General features: G+C 40.1%; 1 protein-coding gene across 3 annotated transcripts in view; it reads right to left on the bottom strand.

Moving 5' to 3' along the window:
- dock1 (dedicator of cytokinesis 1) overlaps nucleotides 1–21,061 on the bottom strand; it is a 260,399-nt gene extending 239,338 nt beyond the window's left edge. The window contains exon 1 of one of the 3 annotated variants that reach the window (XM_084740732.1): nucleotides 20,793–21,061. In XM_084740732.1, the coding sequence (XP_084596858.1) occupies nucleotides 20,793–20,835 (43 nt within the window). In that variant the 5' untranslated portion in view covers nucleotides 20,836–21,061. The remainder of the gene's footprint in view (nucleotides 1–20,792) is intronic. The other 2 variants (XM_084740731.1, XM_084740733.1) reach the window with 2 other exon arrangements.
- Between the last annotated feature and the right edge of the window lie 2,803 nt (nucleotides 21,062–23,864).

The following is a 23,864-nucleotide window of genomic DNA, read 5'->3' as shown; positions in this document are numbered from 1 at the left end:
CTCTCTGTCTCACTAGTGGAACCAGATTTCTCCTCCTCCCTCTGACTGGAAACAAGCAGGAAATGCCACTTGAGATATTACTGTATCACAATAGATGTGGCCCTTCCAGTAGGCCAGAAGGAAATACTGATACTTTTCATGACTACAGGAAGATTAAACAATACCTCGTTTTAAAAAGAGATAAGGTGAACAGAGAAAAAGAACACTGCAAAAATAAAACGGCGCACAGCAGAGGAAGTGGGCGCGTTTGGGGCATAATGAGAGAAGTAAGGTGAAGGAAAGAGCAGGTGGAGAAAACTACAACGTGCCAAAGCTGGGTGCCAAAAGCAGTAATGCCTTTTGGCAGAACTTCCCGCCATGTGCCCAGCTCCAACGCGGGCCTCCGGGTACAATCTAACGCGGGCCGATAACTCAGCTTCCAATGCCTCTGCAGAGCCTTTAATTGAAAATCATCTTCCCAATACAACAGGGAGAGGGAGAGCAGAACCTAGCTCATTACGGAGCACCGAGCAAAGCTTTTCACGCGGAGTTTCTCACACAGTGGTCTCTGGTGATATATTCTCGGTGGTACACGAGGTATCTGCACCGGCTCTGCAAAGAAAACCTCACTGCACTTTGCACACACGTCTCATGAGCTTTAGAGGGAATAAGGACCTTTGAAACTCTTTCTCTATGACTCACTGATTCAAGAGGCAGACCATTTAACATAATCCTGAAAACGGCTGGACAATTATACAGAAACACACAATTACAAAGCCAGTAATGTAATATGCTTTTTGAAATGGTTGACAGATTTTGCAACACACATTTCCTATACGTAAAATCCATTCACAGACGAGACGACACATCAAAAGTCGTCTTTTATGCAGTTCTCCATTTTTAGTCTTACAGTCCTTTTTTTATACGAGTTTGTCTGAATGTGTTCACGTGTGGCTGCAGATATTTGTATGTACTCAACTATATTACCATATGTGTTTAAAAGTACAATTAAAAAACGACTGGGCTCAGGGAAGAATTGCAATTTTCTAAATGTTTTCAACCACAGTAACATAAACGTTTGGATCTCTTAATAAATTGGAACCGATTAGAGCTGAACAATGTGGAAAGAAAAGTAAAACTGCAATTATTTTGACAGGTATTGATCTTGCAATACTGACTAATCCTGACTTTAGTGGGAATGGTATTTTTTTTTCATTCAGCGGTTTTCAAGATTAGCTGCAAACAAACTGGCAAGGTCCGGTGATCACACTCACTCACTCACTCACGCACACATGGAAGTGATTATGTGATTACATGAGGGTACTGGTATTGGTACCGGTACCATATTTCGATAAATTGTTCAGTCCTAAGACAGATCACAGGGTTGTATTTGTTCTATCTTTGCCCCAGTACACAGCATGGGGAAGTAAACTGTCAGAATCCACACACATTAGCCTTTTGCACAGCAAGAAGTAGCTAATTATTTCCTGCCCTGTGTTACATCTCTTGTGATAAGAATGCTAATGAGTGCATAATTACCTTCAAATATTTGAAGAAACTCTGCAATTGACTCAGCAAGTTTACTTTGAAACCTCTTTGGTGGCAGTGTTGAGACTTCATGTGACTTCGCTGACAAGAATATGATACTGTACTTGACCTTCATCAGGTGGTATCCGCCCAATCAAGAGTCGCAAAACAGACATATTCAACAGGAAATGCCTAGGTCCTCTTCCTCATGCTATTATTTATAATCAAGGCTGAAGTTGAGCTCCACTGAAGTCATGCTGTCAGTGACAAGAGAGCAGCGTGGCATCAATGCTTTGAAATGTCCTACGGAAAAAGACGAAGGTCGGGAAGATCAGTAATGATGTTAGGAAAGGTTGCCTGCAGTCACCCGTTGCTTGTAAGTGCCGACATCAAACTGACAAACAGTTTTAACAGCACAGACAGGCAGTCTTGCACAGCGTGGAACATTCAAAAGACAACTGGTGAATGAGCGGATACAGCAGGGACCACAACACTTAACTCCAATTCAGAAGAAGAAAATATTTCTTCAAAAATCCCCTCCACTCAAAAACATCTTTCTTAAGTTTAAAATGTGTGAACTTGACTATGCTGACTTGTATCTGTGCAAAGTTTGTCACTTGAGAGGTGTTTTCACTTTTATCTACTGAAAGGGGAAGTGTCTGTATATTTTGCTAAAATCTGAGAGTCAAACACACTAGGGTTGTTCTAACACTGAAACCAGTACTGGAAAATGGCCCAAATAACACAGAAAAGGCATCTTTGTGTATTGTGAGTTCACAAGTATATGCGTCGATCCGATACCACGTAATTTATTAACCCCAAAATGCCAAATTTTATATGGTCAGTGGAGGAGAGAAACACTATCTTTACCTTCTGTATCAGATCATGCTGCAAAGTCTGCATTATTGTAGCCAGCCTGTAAACAGAAGCCTGTGTCAAGAGGAGAAATAATCCGGTGGATTGTGTATTTCCCAGTCGGAGTTTCTCACATTGTTGCAGCTCTCGGAGCTAACGCTGCAAACCTGAATATGTTAGTGACTGAATTTTCAACTGTACCATGAGGACCCGGTGTATATATTGTGCTGTTATTTCTTTTTATGTACCTTTTATGCCCTTATTTTGATAGGACAGCTTAGGTTAGGACAGGAAATGGGGTGAGAGAGTGGGAAGATAACATGCGGTATCGAACCCACACCACTGCAGAGGACTCAGGCTCAGTACACGGGACACACGCTCAACCAACTGAGCTACAAGTTCAAGATCGATTGATTCAACTTTTCTTTTTAAGCTTTTTTCTTTTCTTTTTTTTTTTAACACTGACAGCCATTGTTAGACAATCGTGTCTTGACTTATGAAGATCAACATATTTTTTAACTCAACTTTTATTTTGAAACACACGCTGGTTGCTGCAAGTAGGTGGGAATAAAGAGAAAAAAATACTGTTAGAATCACAGATTCTGGCTTTGACTTTGATTATTAGAAGGCTCATTTTGATCGATTTTCCACTTAATATTGAAATTATGACACCCTTCATTAGTCCAGGATACCTGCTCTACTTCAGGATCATGCATATGTTTAAAATGTTTTATGTTAAATTGCTAGAATACATGAAAGCAATTACCTTCCAGTATAATCCACTGAACCCCTCTGTCACCCAACTAGTTTGGTCACCAAGTCACAGAAAAAACAAAGATCCAACAGGTCGTTTTGCCTTAATGTCCTAACCTGCTGAAATTAACAGCCACTCTGCTCTCCTAGTGATTGCAAAGCCGCTGATATTGAAAGAGCACGTACAAAGTGTACCAGCCACTGACAACATCATCATTTGGCCTTTTGAAATACATGTTTTATAAGTGGACCTTGGGCTTAGAGCAGCACCAAAGCTGGATAGTGTGAACCTGACTTCGTAATTAAGGACTTGTTGATGCATTTGCTCCATTTGGATTCATCTAACAACTCCAAAAGGACCTTGACTCCCATCTCTTTTCAAAGAAAGCAACAGCCTAACCACTTCAGATGAAATGTTGCTACTATACATCTGCACAAGCTTTAGAGAAGAAATAAAAATACTGCGACTGGAATAATAATTTCCTCATTAAACTTTAAACTATCATCACCTTTACTACCCCATCAATTGTTTCATTTAACAATTTAATTGGAGCAGCACAGGCCAGAACTAGGCTCTCGGAAACAATCTGCAGTCTGTAGCAAAACCAAACAGTGTGCATTTAATGATGTATTTATAGGATAGGTTCTTGTGTTTGCAGAAGCTTTTGCAGAGGCTTATATTTGTTTACTTTCAGTTTCTCATCGGTTAACGTGACTGCTTGAAGGTAGCGCTTGAGGTTTCTGAAATGACTGTTGCACTTGATTTCAATAGCAGGGGAGATTTTTTTTAACCCTCCCTTCTGAAATGTGAAATACGTGACTGTCCTATTGTGGTAAGCAAGTTCGGCCTGTACATGTACTCCAGTCATGACCAATGAGTACACAGGCAGAGTATGCACAGGTAGGCAGGTAGATGTGCAGAATGCAGTGATCGGATGGGCCTGCAACAGCAACAGATACCGAATTGTTTTCTGTCACATCGTTTGATTTACTGAATGCCGTGAGGACGTAAAGAGAATTTCAACAAACACGACAAAACATGCTTCCAAAATACTCTACTTTAACTTCTAAAGTTCCAGTAGAAAATGTGTTGGCCAGATGAAAACTCACTACATGTCTCCACAATCTCTGTCTTCTTTATTTTAAACAAAAGGAGACCGAGGTGTCAGCACCAGAAGTGAGACGGCTTCATCTAAATCCCTAAAGGTTGATCACAGAGTAGAACTGCCACTCACTGAAATCTTAAACTGCCTCCAGGGCCCACCAACATCTGAGCTGCAAGGCTCTGACTTTATCAAGTATTTAGGCAGACACACACACACACACACACACACACACACACACACACACAGAAACACACACACACAAACACACAAAAGGCCATTTCATCAAATGCCAGCCATACTGAAAGGCTGTCTCTTGCTGCACGTGGCAGTCCCAAGCCCGTCTGCGACCACAATCAATGACTGACAACTCCATTACAAGTCCCCAAAACAACCCATGGGACTTTTTAAAGGTGAGAAATGCAACATTAAATGGACTGCAGCCGATATTAATGTTGACATTTTTATAACCTGAATAGCCTCAGAGTTGTTGAGCCCTATGATTTCTTCTATGGATGAATCTCAGCAACTGGGATTAGAAGACTCAAAACCAATATAGTATAATGACTGGAAAACATAACTCTAGGGAAGTTTACTTAGGCAACATAAATATGCTCAGTGGAGAACGTCTTCCAGCTTATGGGACTTTAATAACAGCTTGCATATTGATGCTGTTGGCGCTCATCTTGAAGTTGTGCGTTCACCCCGAGTCGTACCTGCCAGCAGCTCACAGCTACTCTAATACTCGGGAAGTGAGTTTTCCCAGGAAGTCCGTCCTTTTAGCCCATGCTTGACCCACAGAAACAGACAGGTCGCCCAGTGTCAGCTCACCCACTGGCAGCCTGGCACAGCCTCAGCTCAGCTGCAGACTCATCACTCTGGTAGAATAAAGCCTTGGCCAGAGCGGTCAGCGAGATGTTGTTAAGAATCCTCAATGCAGCCTGAGTTTACAGTCTTATATTCACTGCCAGTTCTGGCCTCTAGTTTTTATTCCCAGACATTAAACTTTGTTTCCACAAAGCAATTGCTCTGCTTATCCTGCCTAAAGCTTGTGTCTCCAACAAAATAATAAATAAAAAAATTAAACTACAGTAATGAAAAGAAATGCTTCCTCATGTTTATGGCTGAGTATCTTAAAGGGGTGACTCCATATGTGTTCTTTTCCAGGTTTTTAACATAAAAGCTCCCACTCAGCAATTAATAAAAAGCAGTGACACAGATTAGATCACTGATGCCCCCCCGCCTTATGTAGCAGCGCCATCATACAGAGAGAATGTGGGAAAATATGTGTTGAGAGAAATAATCATCATTTTTTCAGTTAATAGTTTAGTTGTTGGTCTATAAAATGTTACAAAAGATGACATCCTCATACAGGGTTTTTTTTTTTTTTTTTACCACAACCCAAAGATATTCTGTTTACTGAATTAAAGGAGTGAAGAACATATTCACATTTAAGAGGCTGGAAACAGAGAATTTGGACATTTTCCTTAAAAATTTACTCAGACCATTTAATCAACTATCAAAACAGTTGGCAATTAATTTAGAAGTTGATAACCGATTAATTAATCATTGCAGCTCTAGATAAAACCATGTTTGGATGATCTGATTTGCTTATGTTCTACCACGTCTTCCTCGAGTGTTTTATAGTGGAATATATAACATTTTTATGAAATATAAGCTTAACTCTCAGGGAAAAGAGCAGTCGTGCATTTCACATAACAAAAACAATTATCTCCAGTGTCCAGTTTTGTTCAGACTGTCAGCACAAATCTGTTTTTTTTTTTGAATATCCCAAATGATTTTAGAAAGTCTGGAAGAAGCAGAAAAGCATATGAAATGCGAGTCCAATCGGATTTGTGACAGAAGAGTTTTGCACTGTTACTTGACGGCGCGACTGTTTAGAGGACAATATGCTGGATCTGCATTCCTTGTGTTTTTGCGTTGGAAAGCCAGTGTATTTAGTAAGGCTGAACAACAAATCAAATTTTTTATTACAATCTCAATACAGTCTACTGCGGTTCTGAAACTGCAGAGGGTGTAATATTTGTTCAAGGCAAATTGTGTGACAAAATATCATCTTGTCACACCCAGACAATACATCATTTTACAAAAACATCTTTGCTTGGTGCAGATCCTTGCAAAAATCACACCATGATGTTTTTCAATGAAATCGAAAATTAAATAGTTTTTCAAAATCGTTCAGTTATAGTTTATAGGTACTGATGTCTACTTCATCACCACAGGAACCTGTGCAGACAGGTTGGTGACGTCTGGACACACAAATCTGATGTGATAACCTGCAAATAACAATCTGTCACAAAGATCTGATTTGAGCCTGAACAAAACTTAAATCAGGCCATCATCTAAAAATTCGCCCGATCACGAGCTGAGATGTGTCAGGATCAGGGAGGCTTACCGCCTCGGCTGAACAATTTCCTGGTGGGAAACGTGTCTGGCTGAGAGTTTAGTTCAATCAGAGCTGATTTCAGATTTTCCTTCCCCATCAATTTTTTTTTGTTGTTTTTCTTGGTAACTCCTTCGACACCCGCTGACAACCCTGATTGAATGATCACTCCACTTACTCCTTTGGATTGGATTCTGATAAAGGTAGACAAATTGTTGTGGCTAATGTCATTGTTCCAAGGCATTTTTGTTTTAACTTTGTGACAGAGGAAAAGTGCTGCGGACTATAATTTTAGATGAAACTCATTGGATGTTAAACTAAGCTGAAGTTTATTAACATGAACCAATGCCTTCATACAACCATAGTAACTGCCTGTCTGATATAATAAGACAGCTGAAAGGTTCTCATTTCATCCTGCTGAAGCTAAATTATGTAATAACACACGTCTACATCAGTGACCTTTGTTTCACATTGAAGTGTTACACACCATTAGCCATCTGTCAAGCTAGCAAGAGCAGCACAGCAGGACTCCTTTTCAGACAATGCACAAGCTGCTTGGCATGTCCGCAATCAATACTGATGGTACCGCAGACCGCCCGCCCGTGATGCCGACCCACATCAGTCACTCACACATACAGTCATCATACATGATCAGCCCGGACGCGTGCGTTTGTGTGTCCTTTCTTCTTCATGTCTTCCTGCCTTTGATAAGCTGCCAAGAAGAAAAGTCACTGTCTACACGCTCACAGCTACTTGTGTCAACTTTCATGACAAAAATGCTCCGTATAGTCACAAAAAGCATCCGATCAACCAACCTAGGGCGTAGAGAAACATCTTGATTAGGTTTGCCAGCACCAACCAGCCTCTCCAGATGTCACAATAAAAACAAAAACAACTGAGACCGAGAACGAAGACAAAAAGTCCTTAAAAAAGGGAACAAATGATGATTTCACAGGATGTTGACTCATTTCTGATTCATGACATTACATTTTTAGAGCTTTCCAGATTTATTTGCTCTTGTTTACCGAAGCATCTCCGTGTTTTGTTGCAAAAATGTTAAACTCCACTACAATTAGCAGTTAAGAGACCAATCGTTTTTTTTTCCCCACTTGCGTAAATCCAAGGTTAACTTGTTCACACGTGCTTCATTCACCTCAACCTTTCAGATGACAGCGACACTTAAACAAGATGTAGAAGTGTTCCAGCTTTGTCTCAGCGGTGAGCCAAGAAGGAATAGTGTGGAACCACTTAGCTATGCACTGATTAAATAGGCCAGCTGTCATTTGTCTTAGCGACCATCTCACAGCAAGCCATTGGGAGCTGTACTATTAGAATTGCCTCACCAAGCAGCACGGCCCATAGTTAATATATAATTCCCTTTCAGAATGAAGAATAGCAAAGTCATACTGACCTCCAAAGACAGAAGAAGGGGATGATGGCCAAAGTTTTGACTAAGAGACAGCGTCTAATGACTGCTGAGACAATTAAGAGTCTCTAAATACTTTTTTTGTGCAAAAAGATGAGTTTTACTCAAGGTAAAATTTACAATGACCTGTTTAGGTATGAGTCATGAGGTTCAGCACACACCCAGCTCAAACTGGAATTATGCATAAACTAAGTCACAAATCAAGTTTTGCATATTTTATGTTTATGCAGAGAACAGATGGGGTTAGAGATCTGGTGCCAAATTTTCTAATCCATCTAAGCGATGCGCTTCTGATCTTATCAATTCCGGGATGTTTTTCTAGCAGTTGTGCACTGCAAGACAATGACATCAAACTTTTGTGTCCACGCTGCCAGAAACTTTGGAGCGTCACAAGTCTCAATCCATGTCGACTAAGGTCTTGATTCAATTTTAAATTTAAAGCTACTACAAGGAGTTTTTAACTGGTTACGAACGGTCTTAATTTATTACTGATGCCTCTATGAGACCTATGCAAGTTAACAAGACCATGCACGAGAAGATCAGCTATGTCTATACAGTTATTCTTAATGCCTTTCACCGGGTCAGATTCTCCATTAAATCAGATGAAAAGAGTCTTAAAAATAAAATTTTTATTTTTGCCATTACATTTAGTAGTTATTATGGTGGCAATGCCATGTCCTAGTAACGGCAAAGAGGAAGAAAATGTCCAAATTGTGGCTTCATTTAAGAAAGGTGACAAATCAGGGTGGAAACACTTTTACATTTACATTTTTTAACTGAGGAAAAATATTGTACAAATATTGTACATATAAGAAAATGAATACATATTGTACTGCACAGTGGCACAGTAGTTCACACTTTTGCCTCAAAGCAAGAAGGTCATGGGTTTGAATACCGGTTCAGACAGGACCTTTCTGTATGGAGTTTGCATGTGGGTTTCCTCCACTATCAAAAACATGTATGCTAAGTCGATTCTCCAGTCAGTACCCCTGAATAAGTCACCGGTTTAGATCTGCTCCTGTACTAGGACTGGTTTTATGCAGAGAATTAAGTTGACCTTTAGCTTTAAATACTGTCTCATTTCATTGATGACAGTTGCTCCAGCTGGCAGGCTGTCAGCTCTCAGGGTACAGTCAGCTTGGTGAAAATCTGTGCAGGCCTACTTTTTTTTTTTTACCCCCGACAGAAAATTAATGAGGAATCCATGAGGGAATTGATAAAGAAACAGACCATTACGCAGAATCAACAATGGCACTGGCCCCAATATAATCAATAAAATCTTATCAATTCCCACTCCGATTATCATCCCTAATGCGAGTTGTCTGATGTTTCATTTATAGACCTGTAGGGCAGGTCAGCGAGTGCAGCACAGCTGTATTATTTGTGGGGGAAAAATTTGAGCAGGATGAGGTGGAGGATGCATTCAGCATTCTGCACACACACAAAAACAAATAATCCAACACCACGATGCACAAACTCATAATACTGGAAATAATGGTGTTAGCTTAGTGTTCAGGCTCCAGGTGATCGCTCAGAGAGCTGCACACTTTTCACAGTCGGCGCTTAATAAAAACACGTAGATTTCTGTTACCAAACATAACATAAACACACATATTGGTCACCACACCAAAGGAAGGATGTGCGAGACGAGAAAACATATCTCACTGTAGCTCTGCTCTGCGCATCCTATAATTTGATCGCCTCCCCCTGCTGCGAAACACAAGCAATTTCTGTTTGTACACTTTTATTTATGAGCAAAGGTGCCGGGCTGATCATAAACACCACCTGAATGCAACACAGACCAAACAAAGATGAAACTGTTTGTTACTCTTCTCCTGACAAGACAAAAAAAAAATCCTCCCTCTTCTGCTCATCTCCGCAGCATCTCCTTCCTTCTCCTGAATCCTTCCAATTAATCAGATGCTTTATTTCACTCCAGTAAAAGCCCTCTTGTCTCCGATTTCGTCAGCTCAGCATTTTTTCTTGGACAGAGTTTAAATGTAAGCAGAGAGAAACCAGGTGCCTTGTTCTAAAACTCAACTGTGTAGTTAATATTGTTGAATTCTTTGTTATGTCAGAATTAATAGCTGCGATATCTGGCAGGGAGTGCAGCGTTGACAAGAGCCACACTCCCCCCCTTTTCATATTTATTGCGCCTTGAAACAGACGTGAGACAAGGCATTCTCTGAATGAAATGCAATGAAAATAGCTCCCAGCATATAAAACCAAGAAGCAAACTGATAAAAGGGAATGAGTCAAATTTCTCCCACCCATATTTTACACCAAATAGCTTCAGCCCAGACTATAAGAGAGGGGTAAAATACGAGGCAGGCAGTTTAAGAACACATGGTTAGAATTTATTTAGTAACCGAGACTGTGTTTTAATTGCAACCATATTTGTTAGCTTACTGCACTTGTGGGTGGGAGATGGTTTTCTTGGGTGCAGGGCGGGGGCTTCACAAATTACTTCGGGCCTCAGTCGAGAGACGAAACGACTGCGTCTCTATTTTCTGCTCCCAATGTGTCACTCACCGCTAACCTGTTCCAAATGAGAGCCGTCTAGGCTTGTCAGTCCCGTTGGCCTGCAGTCTGCCACACACCAGTTTAAGAATATGAATCATAACCACACCACAGTTAATGTCTTGAGCTCAGTGTGTATGTGTGTGTGTCCAATTGTCCTCTTAGATAAGCTACCAGAGTGTGATCTGACCTACAGGAAGCAGCATTTCCTTTACTGCCCAAACCTGCAACTGCAAGAAAAAGGAAACTTCCGAATGTATCTTGAACTAGAAGAAGTCACTCAGTAGAGTGAGGATCTCGACCAGGCAACCAAAAATAATATTTACATGCAACCCCTTTTTAATCACCAATCTTTCAATTAGTAACTGTAATTTAACAACCCCTTTTTCCTCAGTGACTGTAACAGCTTACAATTATATTTATCTTGGAATTCAATTAAATAACTAGATCTGCAACAAAAGTCAAAATTCTTAGATTGAAGCTTCTTAAATGTGAATATTGTCTGGTTTCTGTACTTCTTTATGACATTACACTGACCTACATGTAACTAGTAACTTTTGAGTAGCTAGTCCCAATGCTTTTACTGTACTTTTAGACATTTTTGTGAAATTTTGTCATAATTCGCAGGTGAATTCTTGAGTTATGACCAGCATCACATTTTGGGAGGCCATTGTGACTTTGACCTTTAATTGCTTAGACTTTAGCGATCAATCAACCATGTGGACATTTGTGACAAAACTGAAGAAAGCAGCTGTGAAGTTGCAGTGACCTTTGACCACCGAAGTCTGATCAGTTCATCTTTGAGTCCAAGTGGATGTTCTCGCCAACTCTAAAGAAATCCCTTCAAGGCGTTCTTGAGGCGTCATGTTCACAAGAACGTGATGACCTGAAAACATAATGCCTGTGGCCACAGCTGCTGACGGCATGGTTCAAGGTTTTTCAAAACTTATGATCACAGAGGTTCTTCAGCATACAGTTGTGAATGTGTACCAAAAAAATTAGGCTAATCGTACTAGCAATATGTGAGATTAGCAGCGGACAAGGTCCGTTGGTCACTCACACACGCAAGCGATCACATGATCCCCTCGAGGCTTACGCCTGGCAGAGATAATAATCACAACATTTTCTATGTTCCAGCTTGGTATTATGTTAAGATTACTTAAAGCTAAATTACAAAGGCAAAAGCATCATGGGATGGAAAACATTTCTCATGACAACACGAGCTCTCAGAGGTAATTTGTGCTCAAGTCTCAACAGCGGCGTGCAGATCCAGTAAATAGTCTTGTTGCTTGGTGTTCTCTGGTTTGCTTTCTAGAACCACAACTCTCTGAAGTCTCTCTTAAGGAACAGAAACATCCTGATGAAACAGAATTAATGAGACAACACTTGAAATTAGCATCAAAAAGTATTTCTGGTTAATTCATCACAGAACCCAGAGACACTCAAAAACATCTCCCCGAGGCCCTGTTAAATCACTTTTGAGATGCCACAAGAATAACTAGGCTTCAAAACTCCTGATCCCTTTGATTTATGCCGGGCTGGTTGGCATTTGACAAGAAAAGAACTGTGTAATGAAATTAGCTCAAGGTCAAGAGAGATATGATTTTAACATTTCTTTGACGAATGGATCGCCCTGCTCCTCTTTTATCATATGAATATACGGGTCAAAGAATGAAGTCACGCACCGAGGCCCCAAAACCTCAACTTCCATTTGAAAATAGTCGATAACTCTTTCTTTCTGTGTGTGACCGCCTCATGAATGCCGATGAATTCTGTCAATTCACCAGATCGGCCGAGTTAAATCCCGGCTGACGGGCAGCATTCTGAACATGCCAGTGGAACTGAAGACATTATTTGGAGGAGGAAGTCGAGCTAATGCCTCGGGGTATTAATTATCCTTAGAAACAACGTAAAAAGCAATAAAGTTTGTTGCCTCTGGTGGGATGAGGGGGGATTCCAGATGCATTGAGAAGATGGGTTTTCCAAAAATAAAGTCAAGGTGCTCACATACCAAACCTTGTTCAATGGGAACAGGTTTTACAACTGATGATTCAGAACCTTGTGAAAATACTCCACCACGCATAAAAACCATTAAGTCAAGTGAGAGTACAGAAGTATCAGCAAAGAGTCCTTAAAGTGTCATTATTACTGTTGCATTGATGTGCAGGTAAGGATTCTCTGTTGTAGCTGATCAAGATTAGGTTCATTTTATCTAATTTACATCCAAATTAGAGGTGGATTGGTGCATGCATTCATCCTGAAACGCACTGGTCAGGGTGTTTGGAGCGCTACTACTCACACGCGATACAGAAACTCTAGAGTGCAAGTTTTACCTGAGACATTTTGGAAGTGCACCAGTTGTTGTGCATCATCTTTAGCATACTAGTCAGGTTAGCCCAGGCATGTCCAAACTACTCCATGAAGTGCCATGTGGCTGCAGGTTTTTTGTTCCTACCAAGCCGGAGCACACCGGGCTCGACTCGTTTAATCAACTGATCAGGTGTACGGTTGGTTGCTTGGAGCGAAGCGACTAGTTTGTACATGCCTGGGTTAGCCAACAGTGTTGCTCCTCCCGGACAAACGGACAAAGATTAGTATCAAACCATGCGCCGACATTGTTCAACTGAAGCCCAATTTGTCAGTGGAAGAACCTCAAACACATCATTAATGAAGGCATCACATAACTGTGTCGATTAGAACAGAGTCCTTTTGCTATACATGTCTTTACCAGAAAAGTAAACAGTACTGTAACTACAGCTGTAAAATAAAAACAGTGAAGTAAAAATAAATTTGCCTATGGAATGTAGCAGGTATAAAGTGGTTTATAATGGTAATTCTCACCGAAGTACATCTAATTGCACTTAAAGAGTCTCCATGGAGTTTTACACCTCTAGTAGAGCTATCGAGCTGTTTTTCTCAGAGTGGATCCCTGATTTTCCCCCTTTTGACAAGAATAACAGTCCTACTTATAGTTTCAAACTATTCCGCTGACCTACAAATGATGTAACACACCAAAATATGCTGCAATGCACCAAAAAAAACTGGAGGAAAGAAGAGAACTGCAAGCTAATAAACATAAATGAAACAATGCTGGATTTTATAGTACTTAAAATCTTTTGTTTTATGAGGAAGTATATCCACTCCGCACGTTTGTTAGACCTTGAGGACACACAATGAGTTTGTTTGTTTGTTTTAGAAAATACACCACAGTGCACCTTTAAAAACATCACACAGGTAAATGAAGGCCACTTAGTTACATTCCAATTGTGTTGTATACTTGGAACAGGTAAGGGCAGTTATCATGATGTGCAGCAGAGAACCTGGAGGTTGTCATTCCTCACTACAGCTAGTATTAGAGGTGTGACAGTATAATTTTTTTATTACCATGGTGACACAGGAACTTATTACCGTGGAATGGCGACTTACGACTTCCTTCATAATTGCGTTTTGTTGGACTTTACTGAAGGATACTGTTAATAGCGTAGCATAACGCCGAAGCTTCTCAAGACCAAGAAAAGTCTTGTCTGTTATTACCGATCTCCTTAAACAGTGACCAGGTCAGCCCCGAAGGGAGCTAAGCAGGAAAGGCTAATGTTAAGCTAATGCTAATGCTAGCGTTGTACCTTTATGACATCGGCCCTATTGCAATTGTATCCCTTTCAGAAGCTTTGTAATCTGAAGAGCTGTTTCTTCTTGGAGACGTGGTAAAATAAATCCATGATCCAACACTGAATGTCTTCTGTGGTTATTATCCATCTTTCCATGTTGAAAACAGTTGTTGCTGTCATTAACATGTTAGCCACCCATAGGCAATCCCAAGATGCTTTGGGCTGGGTTGGTCAGAGGCTGTGTTCCTAACTTGTGAACCAATCAGATGCTGTGTTCCTGACTTGACCTCAACATGAGACATGAAAATCTGCAGTGATGACAGTAATGAGCTCAACTTGCCAGCAGAGGTCACATGACCGCAGTAATGTGGTGTTCGTCGCAGTATCAGTATAAAATCAAGATAAAATCAAATATCATTACGACTGCTGGTGATTTGAGAAGATTTGAAAGATAACAGGAACAGATATTTGAAAAGAAAAACCACTGTTTCATGGAAATGATGGCCAACAGGTAGAGACATTCCATGTTTCAGCAAGTACAATTAGTCTAATCAAAACCAATCAACAACTATTTTAGCAACTGTTTACTGGTCCTGTCCTCTGGTGTGAGGATTTTTTCAGTTCTGCATCAGCGTAAATTAAAACTTCTATGTCTCTGTCACTATTTTATGACAATTCGTAAACAAAACACTTAATAGATTCGGCTGAAAAATAATTGGCTGTCTGCAGTTACAGCCCTAATCATGACGTTATGATAAAATCAAAGGCAATAGAGTCTTGTGTCACAAAATTGATATTAAACTAATACACTGCCCAGCTCTAACCGCAACCAATCATGTAAGTACACTGGAGAGTTCATCTGATGCTGAAGCTAAGCAGCTGGTGAGATCTTTGGTTGCCACACAACCGACGCATAACAACCAGCAGAGAAAAAGAAGAGACAAACAAAGCCATGATTTCTTTTTTTTTCACAGAGTTGTGTTTTCTCAGTTATTACTGACACAAATCTAATATGGTTTAATTTCCAGTATTGGTGTTTGAGCTCGCTACTGTGCAATCATCCATCTAATGTAATGTGAATCCGCTGTTATGATAACAAAGCCCTTTATTATTGCTGCTATGCTCTATGCAAGAAGACAGTAGCATTTATTATTAATGATGCTGTGAAAATACTAAAGGACACGGTTTGCCTACACACACTAATAAAGCCATGGGGCCATTATGAGAGGGGTGACAAAAGTTTTACTGAAATAGAAATAGGTCCACAGTGAGTATACTGCCAGCGAAAGAGGTCTCACAGTGTGCTCATTAGTGCTTCTTGGTCAACACATGAAGTATTAAAGTGCAATAGCTGTGCACCCCACCAATCCTCTGCAGCAGTGATGTGGCAGCTGCCTCTCTTCCTACTAATGACTCATCCACTCTTACATTCAGTGAGCCTCATGAGAGTTTTCTCTGAGATGTTTTGAAGAACCTCCACTTTCAACATCTCATGGATATTTGAGAATATGGAGCGATCATTTGAATCGGAATAGCACACTTCTCACACACATTTACAAAAAACAAAAAGCTGGGACGACATAAAAACAGAACGCGAAGATCTGCAAAAAACATTTCGACCTTATATTGAATTGAATACAATGCATTTACAACATATTTAATGCTTGAGCTTATTAGCTTTGTTGTTTTTTTGTAAGTACGCACTAATTCTAAATTTGATGCCTGCAACATTTTTCAAAAAAGTTGGGACAGGAGCAAGTTTACCACTGTGTTACATCACTTTTTCTTTTAACAACACTCAGTAAGTGTTTGGTAACTGAGAGCACTAATTTTTAAGGTTCTGAAAGTGAAAATCTTTCTCATTCTTGCGTGATGTAGGACCTCAAGAGCTCCACAATCCAGGATCTCTGTTGCTATGTGCTTCATAATGCACCACGCATCATCAGTGTGACAGATCTGGACAGCCAGCAGACCGGCGTAGGACCCTAAATCTTTTACAGCGAATGGCGGCATATGTTGCTTCAAAACGTGTGCGTACCTTTCAGCGTCAAGGAGGCCGCAACATCCATGATTTCCAAAAACAATCTGAAACGTGGACCCATCAGACCACAGCACACTTTTCCACTTAACTTGCATTTGTAGATGCAGTAACAAAACTGTGCTTACCGACATCGGTTTTCCAGTACGTGGGTTTTTAATGGAGTGCCGCCTGACGGAGTCAAAGCTCACATACATTCAATGTTGGTTTTCAGCTTTGCCCCGTATGTGCAGAGATTTCTCTGTATTCTCTGCATCTTTTAACAATATTATGGATTGTAGAAGGTGAAATCCCAATTAACCTGTTTAACTCTTGAACTTTCTCAGTGTTTGTTGTCCATGTCCCAACTTTTTTGAAATGTTTTGCTGGCATTAAAATCTGAAAAAACAATATACAATATATAAACCATAGTCCGCTACACCTCCACAGGCTCATATAGCGTGGACTGGACTGAAAACAGCAAGAGCTCATTTGGAAGCTGCAGTCTGAGATGTGAATCAAAGCTTTGGTGCAACCTGCTGAACTCGCCCCATTAATCAGCATTAGCATCCCTCATACAGCTGCAAGCCTTCAGTCCCGCTAATGGACACAGCTAAAAAGGGACTCGGTATGCATATGGTGGGGTTACATTATTGCACACATTAAAAAATAACAATCCATTGTCGTGAAACCAGAGTCTTCTGGAAAACAAGTGTAATTTGCTACACTGCAGACTGAGCAGGACGGGATGTTCCAGGGGATCCCCGGAAAAATCAGGATTAGTTCCATTACACTATTATTTCAGACATTCAAGTGTAGCACAGCCAGCAAGCGAGTTTAACCACCACTATGTTGCTCTCATATTTCACACTTCCCCAATGTGAGTCCATTGAAATTAAGCAAGTCGTGCAGCTCTTCTCCAGAACATCACGCTTTTAATGTTTCTGGCTTTATTGCTGCTATCAGGATGGTTTGGTTTATTTATACACACTCATCAATTAGTCAAATGATACTACAAGAGAAACCGTTTTTTAAAAGCACTCTTAATTTCAAACATGTGTAGCCTATCATCTGCTGTGTAAACAGTTATAGAAATGTATTCAAGAACTACATCTAATGCCAAAAGCACTAACCCGACGTTATGGTTCCTGGGCCAGAATGTAAATAAATGAAACCCTGTGGTTGGGTTGAGAAAAAGAATCTAGTTATAGTACGATACTGTAACATTTATGTTATTATTTATTATCCAATAATTAAATCATAGCCACTAAATATTGGCTATGATAATATTTGACAGATTATGTCAGAACAGGGCTGACAAAATATCGAGTTTTTTGGTGAACTTAAAACACAAACGGAATATCTGAAGAGTCAGAACTGTTTTTAGTTTTTGTTGTCATAGTGATGTCAGTTAGATTTGGTTCATTCAGCGCTGCGGAATATTAAATCACTCAACTTCGCTCACTACATCTGAGCCTTTCTTAACCTCAGTATGCACAAAATACAGGTCATAAGCAGAAGTATTTTTTTTATTTGTTTATTTGATTATTTATTTATTTTTAATTCAAGTTGTTCAATTTGTTTTGTTACATAGACTTTTGCTTAAAAAATACCAGTGAAAGTTTACTGTTTCAGTGTGCTTTGATTACTTCACAGAATTTCTACACTTATTAGGGGGCCAAGCCCGCGGGGCCTGGGGACCGCGAATGCAAGGCATACGCGGTTCCCAGGACCAGCGGTGCTGGGAACCCTATTGTAATTGTTCGGATTTTTATTATTATTCATCATCTTCTTATTATTTTCTATTTTTATTCTTCCGTTGATAAAAGTCATGCTGCAGGCTAAACCGTGCAAGGTAGGGCGGTGCAATTTGGAGGGTTGGCCCACACCCCCGCACGTACCTCAGACGCAAAAAACTGCACACGTCCGCCTACAGGGGGCGCTATAACCAAGGACAACGCGTTTTGGCCTATAACTCCCAGACCGTATGTCGCACATTCAAAAACCTTATATCACCATATTCCTTGAATGCAGCTGAGTCACTTTGTAATTGGCCACGCCCACTTCCGCCTAAATAATTTTTTCGCAAAATCGCGAAAACTGCAAAACCTGCTTTTTCGAACTCCTCCTAGGGATTTTGTTCAATCGGCACGAAAATTGGCCCGGACACTCTTCTGCTGGTCATGAGCTAAAGTTATCAAAAGATTTTTTTTGGGTTGAAAATTCCGCGAATTATTAACGAACAAATTTCCGTAGCTAGCGGTAAAAATGGAAAATCTTGCATATCTCGGGCAAAGTAAATGCTATCGACACCAAATCAGAGGTCCTTGGTTGGCATGAGACTGGGAGCGTATGAGCTGAATTTGGCGAATGTCGGCGCCTAGGGGGCGCTACAGATGTGGGAAGTTTATATCTCTAGAACGGCTGCACCGATTTCTACCAAATTTGGTCCGTACGATGTAGGGCCAGCCCTGAGGCCATAACTTCAAGGGGGTCATGACAGGTCAATGTGGGCGGGGCTTATTACAAGATAAACAAAAAAAAATAATTTCTGCCAAATTATAACACTTAGGGCTTTGAAATTTTATGGGTACATTTAGAATAGGACTCAGATCCCGCCTACCTAAAATCGCACGTGTGCTCCACTAGGGGGCGCTATAACGCATTTTTGCCTATAACTTCCACATTTTAAATGACCTGTTCAAAAATCTTATATTGCCGTATTCCCTCAATAGCGCTGGTTTTTCTGACGTAGGCCACGCCCACTTTCGCCGAAAATTCCCGTCGCTAAGTCGCCGCATGTCCGAAACCTACTTTTTCGAACTCCTCCTACAGTTTAAGCGCCATCTGCGCCAAACTTTGCACATACGATGTCTAGACGTGTCTGATCTAAAGTTATCAAAAGAATTGTTGCACAACAAAAAATGCGCTAATTATAACCAAACTATTTTTTGGCTAGCTTAAAAAACACATGTTGTGTCATATTTCGGTCAAACTAAAGTCTTTCGACTTCAAACTTAACACGGTCGTTCCAGAGGTCAACCACAGACTCTGTGCCAAATTTGGTGCGGATTGGCCAAGAGGGGGCGCTACAAACCCCAAAACATCGAAATCAAAATCACCACGCATTCTGCCTTTGGCACTAACAGTGCACACCCACTACAGTGAATACTGCAGCTCAGCGTTGGCCTGTGTCCTGACAATTGCCCTGAACTGGAATGCCGCAGCTAGGACGACGGCGCGCGTCCCCGCGATCGCCCCGAGCCCCGCGTCCCTCGGAGCCCGCGGCGGTGGGTTCCGAGGGCCGCGGGGACCGGCTCGCGCGGGGAGGCTTGGCCCCCGTTCATAACTGCTTGCAGTTCTAGTTTTTATTTATCTTCTATACCCTCTGAATGTTATCCCGAGTGAAGGAGTGGGGGATTTGTTTTCTTTCTATCAAAATGCGCCTATTTAGTGAATTCAAGGTTGTATTAACAAAAATGGAGAATTCATAAATAAACTTTGTAAAAAAAAAAAAAAAAAAAAGATTATCAACTAATATATCAGATTTTTTTCACTCCCCAATATCAGCTCAGCCCCAAAACATGGGCGACAGTTATAACAACTTATTTTTAAAATACAAAATTGTAAAATATAGTAATCTTGAAAAGTAGGTGATTACTGCAGGTATTAGGTTAAAAAAAACAATACCTAAAACATACAAGCTGACAGTAAGACAAGTGATTTAAAAAATTCCCCAAATAAATATTAATATTCATGTCAGTTCTACAGTCCATGTAGGCCTTTTTTTGGCATCAACTCCAAATATGCATTTTTTACTTAAATGTGAAGTTATCACACATCAGTATATAGTATGCTATAACTTTAATGTATAGCTGACAGTAAAGACAAATGATTAAAAAGTAGCCAAATACCCTAAATATTACTCATATTCATGTCAGTTCCCACACAGCACAGGGTGTTTTTTACTAACGGAACCTCCCATGATAACTTCAGTAACAGAAGTTAGACTTTGTGTGTTGTTAAATAATCCCCTGAAGGAGAGAGTGGGAGCTAAACGGGACACGGCTCTCAGGCCAGCACGCCTGCTTTCAAAGCTCATGAGGAAGTGACCCTGAAAAATAACACTATATATATAAATAAAAAAAGGGCTTTCCCTGAGTAGAAGATGGAGCAACAAACACAACCAACCAACAAACCGAAAAGTTGCAAGTGATGTTTCGCCTGATAGTAGCTGGTTAGTTTGTAGCGGAGGCCCCATAACACAGGAAACAGCGCTATAACTAGGCGCGCCTCTCAACAATTCCCAATCCACACACACACACACAGTCCTCTTCCTCACAATAGACACACATTCCTTGTTTTGCGTTTCATGCAAACTAGCAGGCAAATTCCCGACACATGAGATTTGCAGTCCGGCAGTTTAGTCAAATTTATAACAAATCACATCCCGCATAAAAACTGACGAGAAACAAAACAGCCGGGTCGCTTTTCTAATCACAATCCTTCCCAAACTTGTGCAATCTGAGCGCACACAGAGAGAGAGCTAGGACGAGCTAGCGATGGAGCATGCAAGTTTTTTTTTTTTTTTTCTACGTACCAACACCATACTTTTCCTTTTTGGTGGGCACCCAGCGAGACATTCTCAGTGTCGAGGCTTCCGCGAGTTGTCCTTCAGCCTGTTAGAAAAGGTCCAGACGAGACCCCTGGTTGTTAATGCAGACTTTTTTCCCCCTCAGTTTTCTCTGAGCTTTGAGGAGCTACTCCGAGCAGCCATTTTCCACCAGTGACAGGACGCTCCGCAAGGGGGAGGAAGGGATCACACAACTTTTTCACCCTGTAGGCGTCCTGCTAAACTTCCACCGCTGTAAATACTGAGAGGCGGAAACTGCTGCGTGACCGGCGAAAAGTCCTGTATGAATTATGAGTTCAGCATAGTGTCAGAAATATGACATCAAGTGGTGATAAATAAAACTGGGTGAACTGTATGAACCTCGCCTGGCAGTCACACCCACCAACACACGAGGAAAATCTTTATTTATGTGTATGTATCTTTTTTTTTTTCCAGATCACTTTCATAGTAAGTTTATGAAAACTTTTATTATTATTATTGTGAATTTTAAGTAGAAACTATCCTCTATAAATCATGCTTTATGTACTGTATTTCACGGATGGCAGTAGTAAAAAAACAAACAAAATTTTGAGATATAAAGAGAAAAAAATCAAATTTTGAGATAAGAAAAAAAAGCTATAATTGTGAGATAAAAAGTCGAAATTATGAGATAGGAAGTAGAACTATGAGATAAAAAGTCTAATTTTGAAGTAAAAAGTTACAATCATGAGATTAAAAAATCGAAATTTTGGAGATAAAAAGTCTAGCTACCGAGTAAAACTCAGGTATGAGATATACAATCAAAACTGAGTACTTCTTTTTTAAATCAAAGTTATGAGATTTTTAAAAATACCATAATTAGCAAAACTTTGAGATAAATGTCAATTATGAGAGAAAAGGTCGAAATTATCATCTCAAATTGTGTGTTAAAACTCAATTCTGAGATATAAAGTCAAAAAAGGTAAAAGATAAAAAGTCAGAAATATGAGATAAAGATTAAAAACAGTCATAATTATGAGATTAAAAAGTTGAAATTCTGAGATGAAAAAGTCATAAATATGAGATAAAAAATAAAAAAAATAATGAGCTTAAAGACAAATAATTATGATCTCCTACCTATCTATCTCTGCTCAGCTTTGTTGTCTTTGTTTTTAGCTGTATATCTGTTTATCGAACTGTAAATTGTTCTCTGTGTGAAGGGTCCTTAAAGGGACATTTCACCCTAAAATCAAAATTACATATTTTCTACTACTTTCTTTATGCAGCAGAAACAAAATAGTTCCTACGTAAAATTGTGGATTATCTTTTCTGTACAGATATAATGGAACTGATTTTTTTTTTTCTGCTTCAATCAGCCTGAGGTAAATAAATAGTAAAGACAAGGCTAATTATACACATATGGTTTCAGCTTATTTCAATCCTATCATCAGGGCACAAAATCAGCACTATCCAAATGCTGGTAAAATATGCAAGTGGCCGGTAGATTTGCTTCAATCACCAGCCAAAAACAGCAATGATAATCTATTGAGTGGCTGATCATATTTGAACATTAACTAGCTATGTGGCCAGTGGGGGAAAAAGTTAATTTTGCACTCTGCCTATCATTAAAAAACTTATTGCAGTATTAATACTGTTATATTCTTCCTAAGGCAACATTTCTGCATGGTGTTACTCTATTATTAAACACACAGGCTGCACAGAGATTGTTCCTTTGATTGGCTCGACCACAGAATTAGAGTTCACGTGGTCAATATGTCCATTTCCTTCCTGCTTTGCACTTAATGATGAAGCTGTTAGTCTGAGCAGTGATGTGTTGAACTAAATAGAGTTGTTCCTCAGAACTAAAGGTGCTAAATAATAGACACCAGAGAGATGCACCTGGTGCACGCTTTCAAACATGCTCATCTTTATTCATCTCATTTGCACAAATGTTGCATCATGTGGCTGCATCTCATCTTTTAGAGAAGTCACTCAAACCGGTGACCTCATGACCTCTTTTTTTTTTTTTATCTCAATTCCTCCACTTGCCATGTTGGAGTAGTACCAGCAGAGGGCGCTACAGCTTTCAAACTTATTCTCACATGCAAGAAACTACTTCTTTTGAACCTTGTCTAAATCTGTCTGTACTCAGTTGAGTTTTTGATTTGTTTTGATGTTATCTCCCAGGCAGAGCAGACAAAAAGATGCAAATTGCTTTACACACGCCTTTTCCTTCTGCATGCAGCTTCTCAGCTTGTTAAGGTGTCTTAAAGCAGGTCACAGCAATTGATATTTAAGATATCTCTGTCTTATCTTTGCCTTTGAAAGACATTTGGAAAATGTTATAGCACTGAGTGGGACTGAAGTTGCTTTGAAAGACATCTGGGGACTGTTAATCCACTGAGAAACACTGAAATTCATTAAACATCAAAGCAACTGCAGATTCATTTTGGGAAAAAGTTGTATCTTTGCAGATCAAACTCCCTCTAAATAAAATCTGAAGCAGGATCTCGCCTCCAGCTAGAGGCAAGTTTCTTCTTGTCTTGTAAATACCCTTCACTCATGCATTGTGGGACATCATGTGGGTCACAGTTAGTTATCCAAGAGGACACTGGCCCATTTTAAGACAGTCTTGCAAAAGTCACATGGCTTGGATCGAGGCTTGAGGATAGCAGCGCCTCATCATCAGCCACCAACCACGAGATCACAGGGAAGAGCAGAAACAGGGGGAATTCAACAAAGAGGATTTCTGAAGCAGTAAGTGACTCATGGAATAACATGGATAATCTGCTCATTAGTGATGCTCTATCATTTATAAGGACGCCTCAAAGTCAGGAAGTATGATTCGGTCTTTTGAAGATTGCATGGTGAAATGTCTGACTTGCATAAACCCAAAATGAGACAGTTTCATAATTAAAACGCTGATGCTCTTTGTTTAAACAGAGATCTGCTTACGTCAAGCGTTGCATCAACAAGTGTTTGTTTTTTCTTTAAGCCCGCCCACCCCTCTGTCTCTTTCCATCTCCCTCTCTGTATTGGACGTTCAGCCCTTGTGCTCAGTAACTCTTTTGTTCACCAAAG

This window comes from Lutjanus erythropterus, chromosome 17 (assembly GCF_056507025.1).
Source record: "Lutjanus erythropterus isolate fLutEry1 chromosome 17, fLutEry1.hap2, whole genome shotgun sequence".
Classification (NCBI taxonomy): Eukaryota; Metazoa; Chordata; class Actinopteri; order Lutjaniformes; family Lutjanidae; genus Lutjanus; species Lutjanus erythropterus.
The sequence above is the reverse complement of the archived record's forward strand: the minus strand, read 5'-3'. Positions and strand labels throughout refer to the sequence as shown.